Raw genomic sequence first — 26,201 nt, 5'->3', positions numbered from 1 at the left:
TACTCGTGTATGCAAAATATATGTAACTTTAAATTTAAAATAAATTATAAAATTATATTAAGCAATACATCATATTCCAAGTTTCAAACGATATATTACAGATATAAAAAAAATAATAATAATAAACACTTTCCTGTACTATTACTTTTCCATTAATTTTTTTTCCCCCTCCCCTGTTGCGAAAGAATCGAACAACCTGTGAGAACGAGCCGGACTTGTTAAAACTTGTTTTCCCAGTTATCGTAAAGTTAATCAACAGTAATAAACTAATTACCTTAAAAACAACAGATCCTATCGAATAATTTACCTCTCGTAGAGAAAGATACCTTTTTTCCCTCCTTTTGAGAAAGAAACTTTTCTCTCAGAATCGTATTACAAACTATTTTTGTCTTTAAACGATCCTTTTGGCGAACACGTAACGAGAGCGAGAAAGCGAGAAAGAACTTCACCGGGAACGAATTAAATTATAAATACGTGATTCTCCCCAACAGTGCACCCCAACCGAGGAGCATCGTATTCAAGTTCGTTTAAACACTTTTGAAGGAGTCATATTTTAATTCTATTGAAGAAGAAGTTCGTTAAAGAGAATGTAAAAAGGGTGAATGAAAGGGTTCCAAGAGAAAAGTGTGGTAAATGAAAAGCGAATATTGACCGAATATCTTGCAATGGAAGATGTCAAGTAGCGTTTGACATCTGTACAAAATCTGTACAAAAAAGAATTGCTGAAGAAAAAAAGAAAAAATGGCGTGAAAGATAGAATGTCGCTGAAACTCTGCCCCTCGATTCGAATTCGGAAACATTGGCCAGGTGAAATTTAATTAAATATTCAGCGTCCAACAATAACGACCGTTTGCAACGTCGTTTCATCTTTTCAACTTCTGTTTCTTGAAGAGTGGAAAATAAGAAGAAAAAAAAAAAAAGAAAGAGAGAGAAAAAAGGGAATAAATGATGCGAGTTATCAAGAAAAGAGGAGAGAAAACAGGGGAAGACTTGTTGCGCTATTCGATACAACGAGCCACGAGTCGTTTCACCATTTTCAAATGGTGGCGCGGTAAATCTGAAAAAAATTATTCCCTAATACACTTTGCTATGAAAGTATTATATCCATATACCAGATGAGAGATTGGCAAGCATCTTTTCTCGAGGCAGGAAAGATACTCTCGTATAGTATAGCTAATCTCTGAGAATTCTCTGAGAAGAAAAAGAAAAAAGAAAAGGAGAAAGCAAAATCGTTGAACAAAGAAAACAAGTATTATTCTCACCCTTCCTTATCCTCCTCTCGATCAGTTTCTTCTTTATTCTCCTCGTCCGCCATATCTCCGCCGTTTAATTAATTAATTTATTTTTTTTTCTCTCTCGTTTCTTCTTCTACAACGATCGAAGAAATTATTCGTGCAAGAAAGGGAACATGTCACGATGACAAGTCGGATCAATCCGTTCGTATGCGATAACTTGAACCGACTGTGAACCACGATGATGGAACGAGAACAGAGAAAAATATATCCAACGGGCCGTGTATGCTGTTGCCAATCCGGACTCACCATCAAATTTTGCTCGACTGGCTCACTCGAAGTAGCCCAAGGCATCGTTAACTGTTACGGCTTCTGAAATCCCTCAAGCACCCAATTCTATTTTGTATAATGCCATAATGCCATTAAGAGTATTCTAGATCGCCATATTTTCTGCCTGGTGGCGTGTTAAAAACGGAAACAAGCGACGGAACAACGAAAAAGCGAAACCGAGTTGAGGGAAAGCGCGGGAATCGCGAAGCAATAAGAATAACCGTCCGCCATTTTTAATCTCAAGAAACAGAAGTTCGAGTCACGTGTTCGTAGAAATTATAATTCGATTTTCGTTTAATCTCGACGTAATTTCATTTCGATTTAATAATTAATAATTAATTTAAAGTATGGTATTTTCAATGGTTATCGATGATTATTTTATTTTTAAGATATATACGTGTATAAAAAAGCTTGACGAATTGAAGAATTTATCAAATTAATTGCCAATAATAAATTTTCGTCTCGAGAAGAATGCTTTACTAGCGACTATGACTTAGCTATAGATTCTTCATTCAAGAATAAGAGTAAGAAAAAGAAGAAATTGAATCGAATAGAAAAATGAAGAGGATTTAGTCAAGAAAGCTTGAGCTTTCTTTAAAACGAACTGACATTTTAATCCTGCTCATATAGGGAACGTTAAACGGATACCTGTATGTTAGGGATTTATTACATGGAAAAAGATTAAAATAATTCACTCGTGTTATAGTTTAAAAAATCGATAATTGATACGACTTTTTTCAGACTTATACGGTATAATGAGACTGCATAATTTCGAACAATGAATAAAACTTGAATCTTTTTCACGTATCTCCTTGAACCTTAACAACTTTCATACATCAAACGTGCCAATGTTGATGAAGAAAATGTCGACACTTAACATACGAAAAGTTAGTAATAACAAAAGACTACGGGACACAGTTGCGAAAGATAATTTTGCAAAAATAGCACAGCAACAACTGCGTAATCTCGTTTTCATTTCCGTCCATTAAAGCTTGTGTATTTCTAAATGATTACGTTCAGCTGCAAAACTGGCACGTTATACGTAAAAGACTCGATATCGTTATCGCAATTGCATTTCATTACCACGAATAGAAAGGGCTCGAGTTTTTATCTTATCACACGATGCGCCACATTGAAAATTGCTGCTAGCAAAAATGAATTATTGTTTGAAAATGATAGAGACATACATATCTGGCAAATATTATACATTAAAAAACAAACACATTGGATTGCTTTCACCGGTGTACGTGATATATAAGGAATTTTTGCATCTTGTCATCGTTTGCATAATTAATCAATGGCAAGAAATCAAGTTTGAACATTTTTAATCTACTAAATGAAATTTAATAGGCTAATTTTCGATTAGACACGAATGAATTATCGATAAGAGATTGTTCTAATAAAATTGAAAATAAATAAAAATTGTAGAAAAATAAAGTTTTATTGTTTAAATCGTTTTTAAGAAAATCGAGATTCAATATGTATTATCAAAAAATTGAATATAATCGAAGACTTTTAAAATTCGCGTTTTCGAAAACTAATTTATAAACGAAATAAAATTAATCCTACATTTGTTGTTTACGTAAAATAACTTCCTATCGATAATTCATTTGTGCAATTAAGAATCAATCAATATTATTTGTAATCAAAAAATGTTCAAACTCGATTTTCTAGAAAAAATTTTATTCTATTTTTTTTTATTTTCTTTTTCCCCATAAAAAATGCCTTTTACATATTATTCAATCAAACTCTGTATTATTGATCTAATTAATGTGAAATATATTATTTTAAATAATATGAAACAATAATAATGTTAAAATCTTTTTTGAATTGTATTGCAATTTATATTTTTAAATAGTGAAATAATATAAAACAATTTTGATAATTAAATTAGATTAGTGATCAAATTTTTAAATTCTATTAATGAATTATTAATGAGTTATATAAAATTATAAATAATTCAATATTTGTCAAATTCTTTAAAAAGATATTTCTCCCAAAAGATACATAGCATGTTAAAAAAAAATTGAAACAATGTCAATTTACCAAAAATCCACTCGAAACTGACTACTTTTAATTAAAAAAAAAACGAGTGAAATCAAATAGAGCACATAGTTTCACTGACTCGACTAATCTCAACTAAAACAACGTAGACTCGTTAAAAGTTGAGTAAAATCAATCAAGACTAATTCTGACTTGCTTTAAAGTTCTATCGATTCACCTAGATCTAATTCATGCTAACTCTCGGATCTAAATCAAAGTTAATTTGCAACGAGGAATATTTACCGATCAAACAGTATTGATTGATTTAATATATATGACGACAATGACTTTAACAAAAGGTTTTGAGAAATTAAAAAAATTTTATACAATAGGAAAGTTAGTATAATTTCTTGTTAGATGATTGGTCGATTAAAAAGTAATTTTAATAAATCATTAATATAAAAAAAAATCGTTTAAGATGATATAATATCTAATATCTATAATCTATAATCTAAATATTTAAATAATAATTAATATAATAATAATAATGTTCTAATCTAAATATTTAAATATCATTTAAATAGTAGATATTAATGAATAAAATAACGTAACTCTATAATTCTATAAAATAATTTTAAACATTCTCAATTAAGAAAATTCAAATTATTTCCAATTTAACAGATAAACAGATAATTGAATCGATTATCTGTACAATATTTTTAAAAATTATACGGATCTTTTTATAGAGATATTAACTATAATCTAAATTTTAACACGATTAAGCAAATCTAATGAGACTTTCATAGAATTTATAATATACTATATTGATTTAAATTGATTTACATAAAAATCTATAAATCCTCATAATTATAGTAATAAAAATCAAACTCTCTTTCCTTTTTTTCTCATTTCTTATTTAGAAGAAGAGCTAATTTCGTGTTGAACATATACATGTGAATAAAAATCTACGTATAAGAATGCTATTCGTTTTACTATTAACGCATATGATACACTGTTGCTGTACAACAGGATTCACTTCGCTGACTTTGGCTTTCATACATTCCTCTGACACAGTCTGAATCGTGGCTATTGTAAAGACGTAACGAAGCGTCGCTTAAGCGGCTTCTGATGTTTCAACTGACGCATTCTTGTTTAATTTCCTACGTAGAAAACAACAGTCATCTAATTGTACCAGTCTCATTTTCTATAATCAATAACGTGAAAAGTATCGTATTTCATCAGTTATCCATATGAGACAGATAAAATCGTATTTTAATCGTAGATAACGAACGAGAACGATGATGATTAACAGCGATTAATTGATCGTGATAAGAACAGATTTTCGTGTAAATTGTAATGAAAATCTGTGTGTAATAAGTATATAATTATTTATTCGTATGTACGTGTTCATAATTTTGATCTCGAACGAGATACAATAATAATAAAATTGTGTAAATCGTAGTATCAGATATTATCTTCCACATATTATATATTCTCATTAAAAGTAAATATAAAAGAAAATTATTTGCCGAATCCGCCACCCGCACGAACTGTCAATTATTAAAATATCCCATTAAAGTCGATCGTGTTCCAAAACTTAATTGATTTATATTTATCTATCTCTGTAATTACAAACATTTAATGCTTACAAAATTACTTATTTAATGAACATATTTTAAAATTAAAACATTTTGTTCATTTTATTATACATATTCGTTTCTGAAACACCCGATATATGTATTAACTGGCTCGCTATTGGAATAATCAGTTGCATTCTAGATACTAGCCATCCTTTGTTAACGCACAAACGCGTAGTAACAGGAAATACGTATTCACGGCTCTTATGCATTATTACGCAACAATCTGCAACCTATATGGACCATCGTGGGTAATCTCGAATTATTGCAATTGTGTAATGGTACAACGCACTACGAGCGTTTAATCCCCCGATTGTCGACGTAAGTGCTAGTTACACACATATTTCCGCACACCATGATGATAAATCAATCGTTTCATCATAAGTCATAAGTTATTTATAAATTCTCATTAAATTTAATTTCTTTATGCTGTGATTATACTAATTCCTTTTTTTTTTTTTTGTTTCAATTTCATTCTCTAAATTTAATATTTATGATACGATATGATCATAATATGTTAATCTAAAAAATAGTTACATGAATTATGTATAATATTTCGTTTAATATTCTAATAGAATTAATATGTATATTTATATAATGATCAAATGTAAATTTTTATCCGGAATTAAATTTTATCATCAAATATGAGAAATAATAATTAAAAAAATCAAAAATATGCATCATATTAAAAATTGCTTGCGAAATTTTATTTAAAAAGCTCTATCAACTTTTTATATGCTCTTTCACAGATTAAAAGTTTTGAGAATGAAATAGTATGAAGGAACGAAGAGTACAAAGAGACCAAATACAAAAATTGAGAATATAAGAGCATTGTAAAGAATAATCTATGATAAAAGCTTCCATCTCAACCTCAATTGAAAAGGCAGAATAACACAAGCTTCGATACAAATTTATGTAGCTCGTAGAAGAAATATTTAGCAAAGAAAAAAATATAATACGAATAAAAATGTTCAGAGAAGAAACAAAATGAAATTCACAAAGAAATGTCAAAAAAATTTTTTTATTTAGGAATATCATATGTAAAAATTAATTAAAATTATATTTCATAAATAAAGTTTTCAATTTAATGTAATATAAATAATAATTTCTTTGGTATGAAATTAACATTTCTATTTAACCGTTCTATTTTAAAATCAATATTATCTTATATTTTATTAATCAAAATAATTTACTTTGATGTTAACGATACTTCCGATTATAGATAATAAAATTTATACTAATTACTAATTTAGAACGAAATCGATTTATTTAAATGATTTTGAAGTTAAAGTAATTGCTTAAAATAAAAATGTGATCTGTTATTATTCTTAAGTTCTTTAATAAATATAATATGAGATAACATATATTTGACAAATATGTCATTTGTAAAAGAATTATATATGTATCATGATAATTTTGATTAATTTTAAAACTAAAACTAATTAAAGTCCTGGTAATAATTTCGATAATAATTTTCTATAAAATTATATAATAAATTAAAACACAGATAAATATCTAATATTAAAATTGATTCTGATTTATAATTTATTTTATAATATTAATTAAATTTCTATTTTTTAAAAATAAATAAATTATATATATGAAAAAAAACAAATCGCATATTTTAATTAATCTAATTAATTCTTCATTAACATAAATAAATTCCATGATATTCAATATTAAATCAACAATATCGCTATAGGAAATTTAAAAATAATATTATTTCTTTTTATACGTATTTTATATGTATAATGCTAAAAAATATCGAATAAAAAAGAAAAAATTATAACATAATTTTTTATATAATAACTATTTCTATACACGTGTTTGCTTGACATTATAAAAGCGAAAAGTGAATGTAAAGATAAAGTCAGGGTCATAATGTTAACTTCACTTTACTTCATATTTATTAATATATTAAGTTTTAAACCTGTTTGTGATATTTATCATTATCAAAAAGCATTGTATTAAAGAAATCTTTACATTTTTAAAAATGATAAAAAGTCATCAATCAACTACGTGCATTATAATTTTCACGCTCTGAACATTCAAATTAAAGTTCGTATCACAATAGAAATAAAAAAAAAATCTCAGATATATTATTCTTTTATATTCACTTTACTTATTCTTTTATACTATCCACGTCACGCTACCAATTATTCTCACGTTTCAGTATGCCCGATTTCATAATCGTTCTTATCGCGTGTTCTCGTTATCGGGAAATCGCGAATTAACACGAACCACGACGAAGCTAGCCTCGGTAGTTACTCGACAGGAATCGTCAATTTCCGTCGAATTCCGACTCTCGCACGAGGCGTCGGTTTCTGAGTTTACGAAACGAATCTTCAAACACTCGTCGAACGTGGTGCAGACAACAACGAAGATAAAAATTGTGTTCAACATCGAGTAACTGTCACTTGTTCATCGAAAAAAATCGTTCGCACAATAAGTATTATTTTATTCTTACCTCATCGAGAGTGATTCCCTCGTGGTCACGCTGCTTCGTAGTCAGCTTCTCATTCTTCCTCTCTTTTTCTCCTTGATAGCCAACATCGTAGCCATGTGTACGCGAACGTGACCGTTCTGTACAACGATCACCGCCATGACACACAATTCCTCGTTCCCGCCGTCGAAGACTTCGAAACGAACATTTCACGATCTCACCGACACACGCGCGACATCCAGCGGGATCTTTTTGGCAGCCGGCAACAGGTCGCGGTAGTCGCGTATCCCGTAACACGCGTCGTTGTGTTATTGTTTATTGTTCGATCACAACACGGTTGCGGCGTCGGTAGTGTCGATCGTATCGTTGCTCTATTTCGGTCTTCTCAGGTAGGAGAGGAGGGACAGCGCAGTCTGGCTCGGACGAATGCTTGGAGACACTATTAACGACGCTTAAGAACGTCCACTCTGCAGACTGAAAGAGAAGAAGAGACAGAGAGAAAGAGAAACGACGGTCAGAAACAGAGAAAGAATGAGCGTAAAGGAAAGAAGAAATGAGACTGGAGCCAACGGCTACCATTATAAATAGTTGCGACCAATAGCGACAGAAGTAATACTCTCCCGTCCACCAGGTGGAACAGTTGTAGATTATTAAGTTTGTGATTTTGTTAATATGTAATGATGATTTTAAAATTATAATAAATATAAAAATATATAAGATTGTGAGTATATAATAAACAATTTAACATATCAATCTTGTAATATAACAATGATTTGTTTGAAAATGTATAAAGTTATGTTATTCCCATCACTACCGGTTTAGCTAACCAGAAAAGGATGAATGAGAGTGAAAAAGAAAGATAGAAAATACAAACGGAAGTATGCATGTGAGAAGAACAGAAACAGAAAACAGCTTCTCGTTCGCTCTTATTTTTTGCGTCATTGTTCCGTCACTAGTCTGCCTTGAATTTTAATGAACTACAGCCCTAACATGTAAATTTGCATGATTTCTTTTCGATTAATGAAATTTTTTTAATTTTACAGCTTAATAATTGCATTGTTCTATTATATATATATATATATACAATATTTGTTGAAAAAATAAATACATACATAACATCCATGCAATCAAATCAATAAATTTATTAATTATAAATAATATTAAGAAAAATATATTTTAATAAATATATATTTTATAAAAGTATCATTTTTAAACTCTATATATTTATATTTATTTAATAATATCAAAAGGATTATTATAATTATTATTCTTGAATTAATTTACAAATAAAAGTATTTTTTATACAACGATATAAAACAAAACAGGAAATTACCTTAAAATAAGTATCCGAAACAATCCATTTTTAGAATGTTTTTAAATCTTGTATCAATTATATATTATAAAAAACTATTATATATACGTATAATTATATTGACACTGTTAAATATAAACAATTTTATAAGAGCAATTATATAGTATTTTTATCGAATTAAGTTCTCACATAAAAAATTTGTTTTGAAAATCAAACTTTCTGAGGTACTAAATTCTCACGACAACTATCATTACACGCAGATTCTGTATTGCTTATTTTAAGGAGGAGTGTTTGTTGGCAACACTTCAACGTTTCGTACCTGTTTATACATAAGTTTTGGCGCGAATCCGAAATGTCATGGCGATCGCCGAATATTTACGAAAGAATTATAAATCGATTAATGTATTTTTATTTCGTTATTAATAAATTCGACTATATCAATACGTTTTTAATTAATAAAACAATATGTTAAGAGCATTGTCATACAGAAATAACGTGATCGGTATAGATATAGATTTATGTTTATCAAGTGCATTGTACTCATAATAGATAAATATTTAAAAAAGAAAAGGACAAATATAGACGTTGAAAAAATATCGAGATGAAAAAAAAGTATTACTATAATAATTGTCATGAATAATTTTTTTTTATTACGAGACAGATAAGGTGATGATGTTAGTATAATACAAAGGCATTGCCGAAAGTTTTATAACTATTTTATAACTCTTACGATAAAGTAGGAACTTTAGAGTGGAAATTCTTTTCCTTCCATTAATCAGATTGTATATTTCTCTTATTTTTTCCGAATTTATTACTAATAAAATTTGCCAATAAAAGTAAAAAAAAAAAAAAAAAAAATCAGCTTCGTTAATTTCGAATTAAATAATAAAAACATTATTAAAGTTTAGATTCGGAATATTTTTTCCATAGCCTTTTTAATTTACAATCTTGATTACAACAAGTATACGTAACAAATCTTTTCGTGGGATAGGGGGAAGATTCCTTACGGAAGTCTTATACGATAAATTTTTTTTTTTATTTTAATAATGTGTGTGCGTGTATTTTTGTACAATATAATAATAATTGTAATAGCGCAATAGAAGTAGTAGAATAATAATAATAGAAGTAGAAGTGGTAGAACAGTTGAGAAATAATAATGGCATGCTTTATCTCGCCGGAATTCTCGCCATTATAGAATGGATGGAAAAATATAACGTACACACGTTCACCTCCTTGTCCCGTTTTCGTCTGCCTCGCAAAAGCCATCTATAATAACAAGATTCTGGAAAAATGGTTCGCCATTGTTCGCCTCTACTGCCGCCACGACTATGTATGAATTCGATGGTTCTTCGTAGGATGTTTCGATATTTCTTAATGATCGATCGATTCAATTCATGGTTTTTTTTAGGATTTTTTAGGAAGAGATTATTTATTCTTCCTCTTCTTCCTCCTCTTCCTCTTCCTCTTCTTCCTCCTCCTCCTCTTCCTCCTCCTCCTCTTCTTCCTCCTCGCCTTCGCCCTCTCCCTCCTTCTTCTCGCCTTCCTCTTCCTCTTCCTCCTCCTCCTCCTCTTCCTCCTCTTCTTCCTCCTCGAATTGTGGCTCTTCCAGCTCTTCGTCTTCAGCCGCAGCCTTCACGTCTTCTTCGCCTTCGGGCGATTCGGGGTCTCCTGGCTTCTTGCCTGGCCTCTCGCCGAACCATTTCGGCAATTTCGCTATTTAGAAGAAGAAAAAAAAACCAAACACATTTTTAATAATCGATCAATTTGTATAATGAAAATATCTCGAACGATGACAGCGAAGATTCGTCGCGAAGAAATTGGAAATGTATCTATCGAATACATATATAGACAAAAAAGACGAAAAGCGATAAAATAAAGATATTTCTACGAAAAAAAAAAAACAAATGAATAAACGAAAAATTAAATTAAATACAAATACATATGTTTTTCAAAAAGTTTTTCTTCGCTTTTCATCGAACAAGATTCTTCGATTTTAACAAAACGTACTTCACTTTATGGCCATTGCAGATTGTCCTAGTTTTTTTTACAAAGTGCTAATCAGCTTTTAAAGAGCTATTGTTCGAGCAAATGCACACGACGATACGTAAAATAATAAACGGATGAGAAACAATAGAATGCTTTTGCATTGGCATTTTTGGAGTTTCATCCCAATACAAGTCGTAATACTTTTTATATATTTTGAACGATCTATACATATTTTCAAAACGTGTATGTAAAACCACATACACAATATCTTTCAATTATTACGAATTAATAATTTTTCCTTCATTCTTAAGATTTTATTGTTAAGATTTTTTTATCTTTTTAAAAATGTTTAATATCTAATAAGAAGCAACGTGTCACGTTTGCTCGAAAGTGAAGCTATCATACATACTCTTCTGGCGACCAAGGAATTGCTCCTTCTGTTGAGCCCATTGCTTCTCTATGAACTCCTTCTGTTGTTCGGTCAGTCCCTGCAACATTAACGGACAAAATGGCATGCTAGGATACATCGTCACACGGGGGGCACTTGCTCTTCTTGGTTTTCAAAATATTGATGTATAAGTCTCTTCGGGGCTTGACAAGTTGCAGAACAAATTAACCTTAGCTACCTAGGTTCATTCCTAATGCTAAAAGGTAATAATCAGATAATAATCAACCATCGGCTTACACATTCCTTTACATTGCACACATTGTTTTATTACATCAGATTAGACTTATTTAACTGTGAAATGTCAAAAATATGTTCTCTCTATGATGAGAATATGTGGGTGTAAAAAAGATTTTTTCAATTATTATATTCAATTTCTATGCACGTATTTCGTTGCAAAAACAATAAATAAATAATAAAATGAATAAAAAGTTAAATTCTCGTGTACTTTAAATACAATTCCTGAATAAAAAAATTTAAATAAGCAAAAATTCTTCCATTGTAAAATAAGGGCATAAGTAAAGTTATATGAATGAAGTTTGCACTTTGTGTGTCGATTTACAAACTTGTCTTAAAAATTTATAACAAATTTATTTACATTTCGTGATAAATTTCGTGTTCATGCTTGATTCAACAATAAATTATGGGGGGGGGGGAGGTGCGATGAATTACGATCGATGTAGGGAGGATATGGGAACGTTTTACTTTGTGAAGTGAAACAACACGAGCATAACAACATTTCCAACGATCTCTGTGCTCTATCTATCTACTATTAAATGAAGTCCAACATGAATTAGAAACACGATCCTAGAACACACGGAGGGGCTAAAGGGGTTCAACCAACAATGCAAGCAAAAGGGGGTGATTTACACAGAGAGATCTCGACAAGGACTCACTTTTGGTACGCTTCATGAACTGTTCTGTTTTCTGTTTCCACAGTTTCTCGTTGATTTCCGCTAGAAGCGTGTCATAGCCCTGCGATTCAATCGACATTTTTCACTGATCACTTTTTTTTTCCCTTCGTTTATTATATTTCTACGACTATTTCTCTCAAACGGACCGTGTCGCTTTTTCTTTACCCTCTTTAATTAATATCATTTTGTTGCCACGAAATTTTACTTTCTGAACGTAATACTTTTTCCTTCTCAATCATACTCTGAGATTTTTCCAATCGTTTCACGGATATATATATATATGTCTGGGACAATTTAATATAATCGAAGAATCAGCGACGATCGAATCTGATGGAAGATATACTTACACCCTCGAAGAGCTTCTTCTTATCGTCATAAGACCTGGTATCCACTCGACGCTCGTATTTGGAGGCGACTTGGATCTTGGGCTGCAATAAAGAGAGTAATTGTATTTCTTAACTTAAGAAGTAGATTCCCTACCCCTTTCAACTGCTTTTTATTCATCCATGCTACTTACAGGATACTTGCCGGTGAGAGCTTCGGGATCAAGGCCTTTCTTCAAAGCCTTGTGCCTCAATTGTTGTTTCTGGCGTTCCTTTAATTCTTTAAGCTACGAGAAAAACACAATTTTTCCAATTCTTCCACTCCACAAGAATCATCACCACATAGAGTGTCTCTATGCTTCTTCCTTTTACTCACGTCATAGTCCTGGCGCTTTTGCCGCTCTTCAAGATCGTACTTCTCGGTCTCCAGCTTGACTATGGTGTCCCACAGCTCGTTAGCCTTGGACCGGAGCTTCTCGATGGAGAAACCATCGATTTCCAAGGGTTTGATGCGAATACTCAGCGAGATTTTCTTCTCCTCCTCGAGCTGCTCTTTCGTCTTGTTGCGCTCCAGTTGCGCCGACGTGAGGTTACCCTATATCCAACGGGAGAAACGCATTAATAACGTTGTACGGAACAGTATCTATATGTGTTTCGTGTTATGGATACGAACCGCTAAATCTTTCCTAGTGATGGTGAAGTTAGGACCCTTCTTGCTTGCTTGTTCTTTCATCGCCTGCATCATTGCCTGGCGTTTCTTTTCTGATTCTTCGAGACGCCTGGATAAAAAGATCGGTTTTTTTTATATGTTGCTTATCTTATTGTATATCCGAGATATATAAGGTTGGCTAGGGGCAAACGTACTTTCTCTTTTCCTCCATATCACGTTGCTTCTTCTCCTCTGGAAGGGAAAACATAAAAAATAAAATCGAAGAAAATAAGATAAAGATGAAACGAACTTACCGATTTCACGTTGGCGACGCTCCTCCTCCTCCTTCTTTTTCTGAGCCAATCTTTTCTCCTCGTCCGCGCGAGTGATCTTGCGCTTCGCTTGCTTCTCCTGCGAACGCACGTGACAGAAGAAATCGGAGGAATATTGGAATGTCGAAGTGGAATATCGAATAGAATATTAAAAAAAAGAGAGAGACAGATGGAAAAAAACGTATGACGATGGGTTTACGAACACGTACCTTCAATCTCTTCAATTCCTCCTCCTCCTTTGCCCTCTGCTTCCGCCATTCTGCAATGTATTCCTTGAGCTGTTCGTCTAGGTCGCTCCTCTTCTGTTCCTGCCTCTGCACGGCCGGCAGAGAAACGAGAGAAACGTGTGAATACGTTGTGGCGTTACTAAATCTACTAATATCGGGTCTGAGAGAATCGTCTCCTCACCTTCATAAACTCGATATTCTCCCCAGACTCCCTGACGTAGGCCGGAACGAAAACAAAAGTAACTCTCTTTAGTTCCTAGTCGCCCGTCCTTGGAGAGATCTCGCAAGATCTTCCAGAAATCTCCATCTTACGCCACTCTCACCATTTTCCATTATTTATTACACTTCATCCTCATCATTCTCTCTCGAGTGGCGAATATATTCTTGTCTTTCTTTTCGTTTTTTTTTTTTTTTCCTCTATATTTCTATGTCTATTTTTTCATTTCTTTTCTTTTTTTTTTCCTTCGCTTCGCTTTTCTTTTTCCGCTATTTTTTCTTTTTTTCTTTTCCTGTTTTTTCCTTTTTTTTTTTTTTCTTTTCTTTTCCAGCATTCCCTCATCGCACGCGCAACAACCAGACACAGACACACGCACACACGCAAACGGACAGACGGACGCACGCAGGGACGGACGGACAGACAAAAAGAGAAATTTGAAAAGTTTGTGTTTAAGCGAGAAGAGAAGAGAAGGAAGTGTATCTCGAGGAATTGAGGGGAAAAGGAGACGTTAATGAGTTTACAAAGGTTGAGGAAAACTGAGGGGGGAGAGAATCCATTAGACTCTCGTGGATATTGGAAAATTGATGGAAGGTATTACCGAGAACTACCGCGGTCACTTGAATCGAACCTCTGTCTCGACTTTGAAAACTTGTGTTTGCAAAAAGTTGTTTGAAAAATAAAATTATGCGTGATATTTGATGATTAAATTAGCAGAGAATATATCGAAGAAGGTTTAAGATTTATTGTTTATCATACGAAAAAAATAAAAATAAAAAAAGCGATTTCAATCAAATATTTGGAGACATTTCAAAATTCAAATGTATTCTCGAATATGAAGACAGGCTACCGAATCCATCAAATTACATCACGTGGATCGAATCCAGGATAACTTTAAAATAAGAGAGATCTCTAATTTTAAAGATGATTCCGCCGTGACGGAAAATAAACGGCTAAAACTTTTGAATCTCGGCAATGGGAGAGGATATTCGGAGGATGTAGTTCGTTTAGTTCTTTTTAGCTGGTGAAAAAAAAAAAAAAAAAAGAAAAAGAATTTAATTTAAAGCCGCTCTCGAGAACAAGCGATTAAGCAATTTTACAGAAAGCGATTTAGCTTAGGTTCGAAGAGAAAATTTCGACAGATCTGAACAGCGTAGAATTGAATTAATTATATCATTTCAAAAATTACAGAAGAATTAATTTCTCTGAATCTTCGATAATACGCGATGATACGATGATTCGATTATTTCGAAAATGGAATAGAAAAAAGTAACAAATAACGATGAGAGAATTGGAAAGATAATTTTCTAATTTGAATAATACACAATATGAAATTACGAATTAAGAAAAATGTTTTCGTAACGATGATTGGGGAATAATTGGGGAAGTGAATTGGAGCACACAAAAATCTAGCACTCACTCTTCTTCTCGTCAGACATTTTCTTCTTCTTTCCCAACACGAATGCAAGCAACACGCACAGTCGCCGCCGTTATCAGCGTCACCGCTGTCGTCATTCTCAATTATCAATTATTATTATTATTATTATTATTATTATTATTATTATTATTAACCACAACGCCTTGAAAAAGAAAAAGCAACAGTCGAAAGCCGAGGAGCTTGGCCAATGAATAATGAATTCTCGACGATCGTGTATCATCCTGAAAGGTTGCTGAATCTTCGTGTAATAATATATATATATATATAATCCAATTAATCGGTCGCGAGTTCTAAAAAATTCCAATCCCAATGTCAAATGATACACGAACGTGTATTCGTGACGTGACAAATTTGAAAAATGAAAATGACCAAGTGGGAACGTTTCCAAATGTTGCATCTGGTCAGTTTTATCAGAAATGCCTGACAATTATTATAAACAACTGCCGCTAGCTCATAGTTACATAAACGAATTATGAAACTATCCACCGGATCGAGCTAAACAATTCGAGAAATACACGCACATATATATATAATCGAGCGAAAATTCAGCGAACCTTCGAACAGGTTTTTTGGCCGATCTTTCTGCGACACAATATTGCTGCGGGTCGATTGATTATGGCGCAAAATTATTGCGAACATATCGTAATTAACAGAAATGTGAACAAAGAAAGAGAGGAAGGCGGGGGATTCGCCAATCGTGAGAGGGGAATCAAAAGAATATGATTCCTTGAAAACGTAGGTAGGAGGCAAAAAAACGAGACACGACATCAAAAGTTGAATATTGAACAATTTTTACATGTTTGTATATATATATATATATATAAAGAGAGAGAGAGAGAGAGAGAGAGAGATAAACGGGATAAAAATGTTCAGCAGATTCATCGTGGACACATATTCGTACGTATACATAGATTGTACGGATGTATTGACACACGGATATTATATACAGTGCCGTTAATCAAGAATATATATATATATAGAGAGAGAGAGAGAGAGAGAGAAAGACAAAAAGAAAAAACACGAGAGAGGGGTGAGAGAAAGAGAGAGACAGAGACAGAGAGACAGATAGACAGAGAGAAACATGAGCTTGGGGGCGGGGGTGTTTATGCTTCGAGCATTAGAGACCACGAATTATTAGACCATATCTGTTCTTGACGGGATCGAGACTTGTCAAGTGTACGCATAAAATTGATAAATTTATCGAATTCCACGTGATTGTTCCAAACAAATTGTTCCAAACGATCACATTGAGAACACGGATACACATTACTGTTACTATTCTAGAAACAAGAAATAGAAATAGAAACACGTGTGTGTGTGTGTGTGTGTGTGTGTGTGTGTGTGAAAATCGTTGAAAGAATTATTAATAATCGAGACTTGGCGTGGGATAAACAAACACCTGACAATGGCTTTTTCCACCGAATTGTTTGTCCGTTAATTAAATTACATCATACTTTGCGCTACGTGGTACATTTCGAACGAAATACCACAGCTTCGGTATAAGAATAAACCGCATTACGTTATCGTACACATATTTATGAAACGTTTGGCAATCGTCCAGCCGACACAAGTTATATTAGTTTTCGCGCTCTTCTTATGCAACGCGTTAAAAACACGGTCAAAACCCTTCGAATTTCCCCGATCGGACGAAACACCTAAAAATTCATAAATATTCCCGCGAGTAATCTCGAATTTCAAGCCGATTTTAAAATTTCTCCACAAATTACTCGTGTTCAGGGGGAAAATTCAGGAGTCTCGTTCCCGCCAAAAATTCGAAATTAAGCGCGGTCTTGATTGGGCTTGGGGGTATTGTGAGAGCGGCCGAAGAACAAAGAAAGTATTATTGACGTGTAATAATAATAAACAAGAGTTCGAGAGATATTCAACTTACTTTTGGGACGCCCTACCCCTACAAAAAAAGAAAGGAAAGGTAGATTAATAACAATCACAATTGCTCGGGGATGTTTCGTTCACGGTGGGAGCAAAGTTTTTCGCTTGGCTTATCGGTTCTTTCTCTTATCTTTTTTCCTTTTCTCATTTTTTTCTTTTTTTTATCCCAGCTCCGATCAGGAAAAGAACGACGTCATTAAAATTGACGACAGCCTGCCGCATTCCATCCTCTTTTATTCCACGCATTTCTTCCTCCTCTTTACGAGCGAATCGTAAGAAAGTTTCTCGCTTAAGCAACTGGTATCCGCGAGAGAATATTTTACGAGAATTTTTCCTTTTTTTTTTTTTTGCATATGGAACGTAAAAGAGAAGAGAAGAGGCAGCCCACCGTCTCTTTTATTCGAACGATCCTCTCGTGTACACGTCTGTTGTTCAAGTACATGTTTGCGCAGTCCTTTATCGTCGTTACTCATCTGACTGAGCGGTCTTGTCCTACCATCTGTACGTTTGTGTTCAAGTGGTATTCGTGCGCGAATATTGGTTTTCTTTTTTTTTTTTTTTTTTTTCGCAAGGGGAAGAGAAACTCGTGAACTCTACAGGAACTATAGGATTCGAGAACGAAACGATAATTATGCGATCAGAGATAAAATGCATAGGGGGAGATAAGAAACCGTGTTCGTGGAGGACGAGTTGAGGATAATTTTTATTTGTCTATTTTTTTCGAATGCTTGAAAAGTGAAAACTGTTGGATCAATTTTTAGAAATGATGGGATCGATTCGTTCTTAAATGTCTGTTTAACTTTCTCAAGTTTAAATTTGTATGAAATCGAAGCTAGCGCCATCTTTCTCCTCGAGATTGGATATTAGTTAGAAACGTTCGTTTCTTCTTTCTTTTAAGGGGTCGAGTTGAATTTAAAAAAGAAGAAGAAGAAGAAGAACACGGTTTGGGATCGTTCACTTTTCAAGTATACACGTATTTCGAGTACGTTGTGTAAAGTATGCGTGTATGAAAAATGTTTATTTCATTCAAAACGACCAAAAAAAATTACTATATGTATATTTTTGAGAGATATAACGCAACAATGGTATTATACACAAGGTGAGATAGTGACATACTCGTTCAACCATCGACACAACAACAGCGACACAGCATCAAAGACAATACAGGATGAAGATCATAGATCAAAGGCAACAGAGAAAAGTCAAACAAAAAAAAAAAAAAAAAAAGAAAAAAGATACAAAAAGAAATTTAAAAAATCAAGTAATTTCTATCCCAAGTTTTTCGATAACGATATCCGTGGTAAAAAAAGAAAATTACATATCGAAGATTAAGAAAACGAGAAAAGTGAGAGGGGAGGGGGGAAAAAAGAAGAAACAAAATAAAACGCGCGAAAAAAATCTCAAACACATTCCATCACCGACGCTAAGATTTTGTTCGAGCAACCGATTCAAACTCGAAAATTCCATTTGATCCGACCAGGCATTTCTCTGGCGGGATTAAAAAAAAAAAAAAAAAAAAAAAGAAAGAAAGAGAGAGGGAAAATTGTGAAAAAGAAAATAAAAGAAAGAAGAGAAAAAAGAGAACCCCGTCGAGGATTCTCGACGATAAAAACCGAATTGGCGAGAAAGATTCGAGGGGAAAAAATCAATTTTCTCGCGCCCAATGTAAAAATTTATTCTCTGTTTAATAAGAATATGCATAGAAAGGGAAGAGGTAGCGCATATCACGACGAAGAATAAAATTCTTGGATGAAAAGAGTGTTGTTTCTGAGCGGAAAGGATCGTCAGTTGTTGCATCGACGAAAAAGAAAAAGGAAAAAAAAAAAAAAAAAAAAATACACCAATGAACCATAGAAAGCGTGAGAATTAAACAAAAGTACAGAATAAAACATAGACTGATTTTGTCTCGTGGTTTAAAAGAGAATATTATGTACAGAGAAAAAAAAAAAACGAAAAAAAAAAAAAGAATACATCGCATAATACAAAGAGACGAAATAGCGCATACGAATAAATAATATACTAAAAAATTTGTAATGAGATACAAGACGACAGCCACAACAACAACAACAACAATAAATAACAGTTAAACGATTAAAAAAAAGGGGGGAGGGGGGGTAACGATTAAAAAAAAAAAAATACGAATGAAGAAATGAGAAAGATAGAGACAGCGATAGAGAAAGAGAGAGAGAGAGAGAGAGAGAGAGAAGAGAGAGTGATAGGAAAAGAATGAGAATACTGAGAAAAAGACGAGAAGTGAACATTGCTGCCAAATAGCTGCCTGAACAAGATACAAGGCGAGCGTAGAATTGTTTTTCAAGGGACTTACTCGATCTTCCTGCCTTCCGGCTGCCTTTGATTTTTCGATTTTTCGATTCGCGCCGCGTTGGTCGTTTGGTCGATGGTGATTGGTGGTTTGATCGATTGGTCGATTCGTATTTTTTTGTGTATTGTTTGTGGAGAAGATATCAGACGAAGGGATGGATTGTTATAGACGGAGTTGTTGTGAGCAAAAAACAGAGAGAAAAAAAAAAACGAAGATCATAAACCAAAGTCGTAGATAGGAGTCATTTTGAAATTCGAATCTAGAAATATAGATCGGTCGGACGGCTCGAGTCGATGTAAAAAAAAAAAAAAAAAAAAAGAAAAAAATCGATCTGAATCGAGCATAATTATTCATCCCCCCCCTCCTCTATAGTGCTCTCTTTTCATTGCCAAATAAGAGAAACACGGAGGAGGAAACGACGAGAAATATCTTTCAACGGTACGACGATATTTCTCCTCGATTCCCTCGAAACGACGAGAAATATCTTTCTTCTTCGATTCGACGCTCGAAAATTGTTGTTTCGCTTCGAATAAAAATTGCGGGATAATCTATCGGGAAAATATCGGCTAAATAGAGAGGAAAACATTGAATCGCGTTGTGTTTCGCAAAATTGGTGAAAATCTCGATAGGATTGGCGTAGATTCGAGTTCGTCAGAAAAAAAAAAAAAAAAAGCGACATCGTTGAATTTAATATAGGACTCGAAGTTCGAAGATACCGCGCCATTCGTCTGCTCTATTTTTGCGGGAGAAGCACGACTACGTTCTAATTTTAACAATAGTTCGAGAGAGATCGCTCTCAGGCACGAACACGATTTTTCGATACAGCTATTGCCTTCGAAAGTTCTACTCCATTCCAATTCGAGACGTAGATATGAAATCTTGATTGCAAAATTCCCGGTTAAAAATTCGTTTACTCGTTGATAGAAATTGAATAATGTAATATCGTTTGATACGATTTAACAATAGAAAAAAAGAAATTGGCACGAGTGTGAAAATGTGTAATTACCGGTTCGAATCGCTTTTCATCGCAATCACGACGAAATAATCGCGAATGAATCATCACTTGCTTTCGACACATATTGTTCGAATCGTATATTACGAAATATTGTTTTTGTATTTTATTGTTGTGTGCGAACCGGTATTCGAGGTAACGAGATGGCCAAACGGTTCTATTTTTGTAAAAAAAAAAAAAAAAGAAAATAAAAACACGTCTCTCCTAATTCGAACTGGTCGTATGAAATTACATAAGTTTGCAACAATAATCGCTCTTGCAGTTTCAATTTCAATAATATTGTTCCGGCGACCGATTGAAATTATTCAATTCTTGATCGACAATTAAAGAGCGATCTCTCTGGAAATTGGAGAAAAAAAATCGAGTTGTTGTCAAAAACCAAATTTCTGTCATGACAAGCAGCAAAAAAAAAAAAAAAAAAAAAAAAGTCAGGGAACGAAACTAATCAGGATTGGAAGAACTCTCGGCTCGAACCGTTCACTCTAAAACGAGTTGTGTAAAATCTAAAATCGAGATTATAAAACGACAACTACGATTCCTTGGTGACTGCGCGGTGGTAGCAGACACTTAAACGCGCACACGCCTCTGGAACTTACTTCCTGGAATGAGAAAATAAGAGAACATGGACGTTAGATGTATTTTTGGAACGATCCCGTGGAATTATGGAATTGCCAGCAACACTTACGTTTCCTCGACCACCTCCTCCTCGCTGCTGTAAAACAGAAAATGGAAAACGGTATTTGTTAGTTAACGGGTAGTTAAGGGTTGTGTAAACGGGCTATCGAATAAATAATTAAAAAAGAAAAATAAACCGAAACAACAATGGGGTGGGGGGGGTGGCTAGGGGCAGGTGAAATTTCTTATTGAATTACTCGCTGAAAATGTATTTCTATTTCTATTTATAAATCGATCAAATATATTATACAAACTTATATTGAACTTATATTGATACGTGAAAATAATAAATTTGTAGGAAAAATATATGAAACGAATACTACTGAACTACTGAAACGAATATATAAAATACAGAATCAAATATTATATTTGTAATATATTTGTAGATATTCATTCATTACTTCGTAATAAATAATCGAGTTAAATGCTATAATTTATTATTCGTGAAAATTTACGATTCGGGCACAATTTGAGCAAAGAAAACGGACAAATTTGCGAGATAATTTATTATGACATTTTTGGACACATCCGTCCACCGGACTGAATATAGATCCACCGTTCGATCCAACCGAATGATTCATCCCCCCTCTAGAGGATATCTGTTGAATTTCCTCGTTTCAAAAATAAACGAAAAATCTCTTTGAGATCGACCGTGATCTCGTTTCTCTCTCTTTTTTCTTTTCTTTCTTACACGAAACGAATTTATCGACAAATAAATAATTCAAGCGATAAAATAATGCAGGGAAGAGAAAAAACGAAATAGAGAAACGGACATCTTTAGCGAGCAATTTCTATCGACGAGGGAGGGTGACGATTAAAAAAAAAAAGAGATCACAATTCACGATTTCTTCAACACAAAGACACGTGGGGGTAGGGGGATGGTTCATTCTTTAACAATAAAACTCGGGTTGGGGGGGCCAGACAAGGGATAAGAACAAGTATCAAACAATAAGGGGGGGTGAGGACACATATAATCATCACGACGAGATTATTCATCTTACGTGGACTTGAAATTCATTTTTTCTTGAATATCGTTCATTGTATGATCGACAATGAAGGGGAGGGTATCTCGATAATCCTCGACTTATGTAGCAACCTGACCCGTAAGTCGCATCGAGAATAGAATTCTCGATCCTGGAAATCGGCTCTAAGAAAGAACTGAGCATGAATTCTATCGACGACATGTTTCGATGTGACGCTTCGATCGCCATTTATATATATATATATCGTACAATATTATTCATTTAATTTATAGTCAAGCTAGGCTGAAATATATCCTCGACATTCCCCGCCACTTGGAGAGCTTCCGATTTCATGGATATTTCAACGACTAGCGCCTCTACTAGTCGTTTCTCATTGCTCGATACACGTGCTTGCATCGCCTCTTACGTAACTTTCAACGTATCAATCCTCCTCGACACACTTTTCCCCTCTCCCTTTCCACTGATTTCTTGCCTCGTTCAAAAAAAATCAATCGGTTTTAACAAGTTATTTATCCAAGAAAACAATATATGTATAAGAATAAGAAAGTTCGAACTCGGAGAAGGAGATCAGAAATTCGAGAAAAGTGGAGTGGAGGAATGTCGAGAATCGAATGGATATATCGTAAATATTTATAATTCTTCTAAATATTCTCCCTCTGAATCGAAATTTTTCAAATACTTACGAGTATTGCTCCTCGTCGTCAGACATGTTTGCTGGTGGTCACGGTACTGCAACACGCAAACAAAACCACCGATTAACACAACAAATTTTATCCATCCACGAGACGATATTCTTCTCTTATCGCGGTTGCTTGAAATGCTCTCGAATTACGATTATTATCGTTCACGAGGGGAGGAGGAAACGAACGATCGGATCGTCTCTCTCTACTTTTCCAGCGGAAAAATTTACAAAACAGCTTGGTGTTCGCACTTCTCGAGCTCGACGAGGGGAAAGAAATATCGGCCCCATCTACTTCTCTCGAATCGAGAGAAAATTAATCGAGAAAAAAAGAAGAAAGAAAGTAAAAAGAAAGGATGAATCCGCGCGTGTAACGATTCGATCGTCCGTTTCTTTTTTTCCTGGAGGGGACGCTGTGGAGCACGGACGTGGCGCACTTATCAGAAAAAAAATTTTGAAACAAACAAGCCGAGGGGTGAAAAAGAGGGAGAGGAGGAGAGAAGGCGAGAGAGAGAGAAAGGAGGGTGGTCGTCGAGCATAAATCGAACCTTGCTCCGCCACGAGAAAGAGAAAGCTAGAAAAGAAAGGAAGAAGTCGAAGGGGCGAGACGATGCACTGGTGCAAAGGTAATCTGATATTCTGAGACGAGAAAGAGAGTGCCAGTTTGCTAACCCTGGCCGCAAGCTCGACGTCGCAAGCTCTATAAGGAGTCATCCCCTTCTCTTCCTCGTCGCTCTCTAATTTTAGAAAACCAACTCTACTCTTCTCTCTCTAACCATCTCTTTCTCTCTCTTTCTCGTCACTCGTTTATTGGCTCTCTCTCTCTCTTTCTCTCTACTCTACTCTTTTCCTCCCTTCTTTCTCTCTTTCTTTTCTCCCCCTCGCTCTGTATGGAGGTTTCCTCCACCTCCATCGTCGTCTTCGTTGCCGTTATCGTCATCGATCCTGTTTCCTGTTTTCACGAACGGATTAAACCTCGATAACACAATTTTTCTTCTTCTTCTTCTTCTTCTTCTATTCTTTTTTCCTTCGAGTCACGCTATAAACTTTCTCTTCCCTTTTTCTTTCCTTTCTTTCCTTCGAAACAGAACAGTTTTTTTTTTCGAACGAATCGTGAGAGGAATCGAAATTCAAGGTTGGAAGAAAAATTATGTTTATACTTTGCAGAATGTTTGCTCGCGAATTTTTGTTCGACACGGTTGGTGATTGGCGCCGATGTCCAGTTCGATGGCTGACACGAGGTGTGGGAGTGGAAACAATATTACATAATCACAAGACGCGTCATAATCGAGTCTTGAAATGGGATATTGGTGGTACATTTATAGGCGATGATTTCTCAGACGCTCTTTTCCCTTTATGCAATGTTGAGAAAGGGAAGTGATTTTTATGATCGTTTACTAAGAATCTTAAGAATCGAAATTTTTACTTTCGCGTACGTGTATTTCCAAAGATGGTGGCGAAGAGAGATAAATTTATGGAAAAATATGAAACAACGTAGATCGATATTTTTGTTATTTTGCCAATTGTATATCATGTATATTTCATCAATATGTTATATCGTTGTATTACATTTTATATTATCGAATGAACGATTTTACATTTTCGATGCATTTTTCCATTCTCTTCGAGTTATACCTCCAATTCCGAGAAATCGTAGAGAAACATTGAAATTTGTATTCAAAATATTCAACTTTTGGAAAATTATGGAAATTATTTGAAAAGAAAAGAAAAATTGATATCTTTTTTTCTACAAACTTGTAAAAATGATCTTACGGTTTCTCTGTTGTTCAAGCGCGTTCAACGTCACGCATTCCTTCTGCCCTTGGGTATTTTTATTAAACTACGAGTTATATTCACGGACCAATCGAGACGTGTTAAATTTTCGAAACGATTAACCAGTCACATTATATCTGGAATACAAGCACACTAAGAAAGGACGAGACCAAGTTCGCCATCACGTTGTTACAGACGTGCTCCACGAGGAAAATCCAGAAACTCGAGAGGGAGAGAGATATAGAAAGAGCTTGGAACGAGATCTTCAAATTACAGCCCCAGTAGATAATGTCACAGCATGGTCAGACGCCACTTGCACAAGGAGGTTTTCTTCCTTAAAATCCTCCCGAAAAACGTGTATTTCAATATCGATGTACACAGATCGATGTAATTATCCTTTCTATTTACGACAGTTATCTACATCTCAACTTTTCATCCTTTCAAAAAGAAAATGTACGATCCCTCCACTCCTTCCAAGATCCTCCAAAGAATTCCATCTTCACTGGGTTTCACTTTCACACTCGAATCTCCCGTCAAATCCTCCCACCCCTCCTGATATATATATATATATATATATCGATCCACGGAACGGCAACGAAGACGAGGAAAAATGTTCTTTCTCATCTTTTCACCGACGTCTAATCGTATATCGTGTTGTATATCACTGTATCAACGAATCCATCCACGGCGGTCACTGATTCGAAAAAAATTTCGTATCGAAACACACGATGGCTCAAGATTAAACAGCGAGTATATATAAATAATATACTTATCGTACGCGTGTATCATCACTGGATCGAAAGATGGAAGAGATGGAAGGCATGGAAGCACGTATAAAAGAAAAGAAAAAAAAGAATTAAAGCAATCAAAGAGACTTACACTCGAGCGGTGTGAATGTGTATGGCAATGTTGTGTGTGTGGGTGGGTGGGAGACGCGTGTGTGTGACGTGTATGAGGGTCGCCTCGGAGCACCAGCCGAGCAAGTAGATGCTTCTGAACAGGCACGCACGGAAGAGCTTTTGCCGGTGGAATGTGGAGTCCGCGACGGCTTGAGCGGCTCTGAAGTCCTGCGATCAGGGCCTGGACATTACCAAGACTCGGAACGATGCCTACACGGCCGACTCGGGATCGCTCCCTTTCATTTCGCTATTAATAGAAAGGAGATCCGCGTCTGTGGGCCGCGAGCGTGATACGATCCTGGCACGCTACTATTTTCGTACTCCTTCTACAGTGCCCGCGCCGTGGATCTCGTTCCCGTGGGCCCCTTCCGCCGCCTGTCTTCCGCCCCCGCAATCATCCATGGAGTGTTTGGGGAGGGATAGGTGAATTTTGAATATCTCGATTAGGAGAGCCGAATCCATCGATCGCCAGAGGGAGCTCGCTCGACCCTTGTTTTGTTCC

General features: G+C 34.5%; 2 protein-coding genes and 1 long non-coding RNA gene across 26 annotated transcripts in view; 1 reads left to right on the top strand and 2 right to left on the bottom strand.

Annotated features, from left to right (window-relative positions):
- Positions 1-8,338, bottom strand: part of LOC147658551 (uncharacterized) — a 42,505-nt gene extending 34,167 nt beyond the window's left edge. The window contains exon 1 of one of the 3 annotated variants that reach the window (XR_015294940.1): positions 1,263-1,545. Coding sequence is in view for 2 of the 3 variants with exons in the window: in XM_086916531.1 (XP_086772657.1) it covers positions 1,263-1,315 (53 nt within the window). In the remaining variant the exon portion in view is untranslated. Of the gene's footprint in view, positions 1-1,262; positions 1,561-7,649 lie in introns of those variants that run through there. The other 2 variants (XM_086916540.1, XM_086916531.1) reach the window with 2 other exon arrangements.
- LOC147658550 (uncharacterized) lies at positions 8,231-9,795 on the top strand. Its single transcript, XR_015294945.1, has 2 exons — positions 8,231-8,346; positions 8,448-9,795. It is a non-coding gene; the product is annotated as an uncharacterized LOC147658550 (long non-coding RNA).
- Positions 9,796-9,834: 39 nt separating this feature from the next.
- TpnT (troponin T, skeletal muscle) lies at positions 9,835-26,105 on the bottom strand. 22 transcript variants are annotated; one of them, XM_086916474.1, is made up of 15 exons: positions 25,680-26,027; positions 23,032-23,077; positions 19,682-19,705; positions 17,357-17,374; positions 13,995-14,025; positions 13,796-13,900; positions 13,569-13,665; positions 13,470-13,506; positions 13,279-13,384; positions 12,982-13,200; positions 12,800-12,892; positions 12,630-12,710; positions 12,265-12,343; positions 11,333-11,411; positions 9,835-10,650 (listed from the first exon to the last, which is right to left on the bottom strand). In XM_086916474.1, exons 2-15 carry the CDS (start codon positions 23,055-23,057, stop codon positions 10,557-10,559), a joined length of 1,089 nt encoding a protein of 362 aa, XP_086772600.1. In that variant the 5' UTR covers positions 23,058-23,077; positions 25,680-26,027; the 3' UTR covers positions 9,835-10,556. The 22 variants fall into 22 exon arrangements, with proteins under 22 accessions (XP_086772600.1, XP_086772489.1, XP_086772504.1 ...); XM_086916363.1 differs by lacking the exon at positions 11,333-11,411; XM_086916378.1 differs by lacking the exon at positions 12,265-12,343.
- Positions 26,106-26,201: the final 96 nt, after the last annotated feature.

Source organism: Apis florea, unplaced genomic scaffold (genome assembly GCF_048593485.1).
Source record: "Apis florea isolate Af1SG1 unplaced genomic scaffold, ASM4859348v1 contig_2190_pilon, whole genome shotgun sequence".
Lineage (NCBI taxonomy): Eukaryota > Metazoa > Arthropoda > Insecta > Hymenoptera > Apidae > Apis > Apis florea.
This window is presented reverse-complemented; position numbering and strand designations above follow the sequence as displayed.

Bases quoted from the DNA above. Each gene is read 5' to 3' on its own strand.
- TpnT (XM_086916363.1), bottom strand. From the start codon at position 23,057: ATGTCTGACGACGAGGAGCAATACTC. The intron at 12,344-12,629 runs GTAAGTATATCT...ATTGAATCGCAG, and splicing joins AGAAGAAGCTCTTCGAGGGT to GGCTATGACACGCTTCTAGC. The intron at 10,651-12,264 runs GTGAGTCCTTGT...TCTTCTAAATAG, and splicing joins GTTCATGAAGCGTACCAAAA to CGAAATTGCCGAAATGGTTC.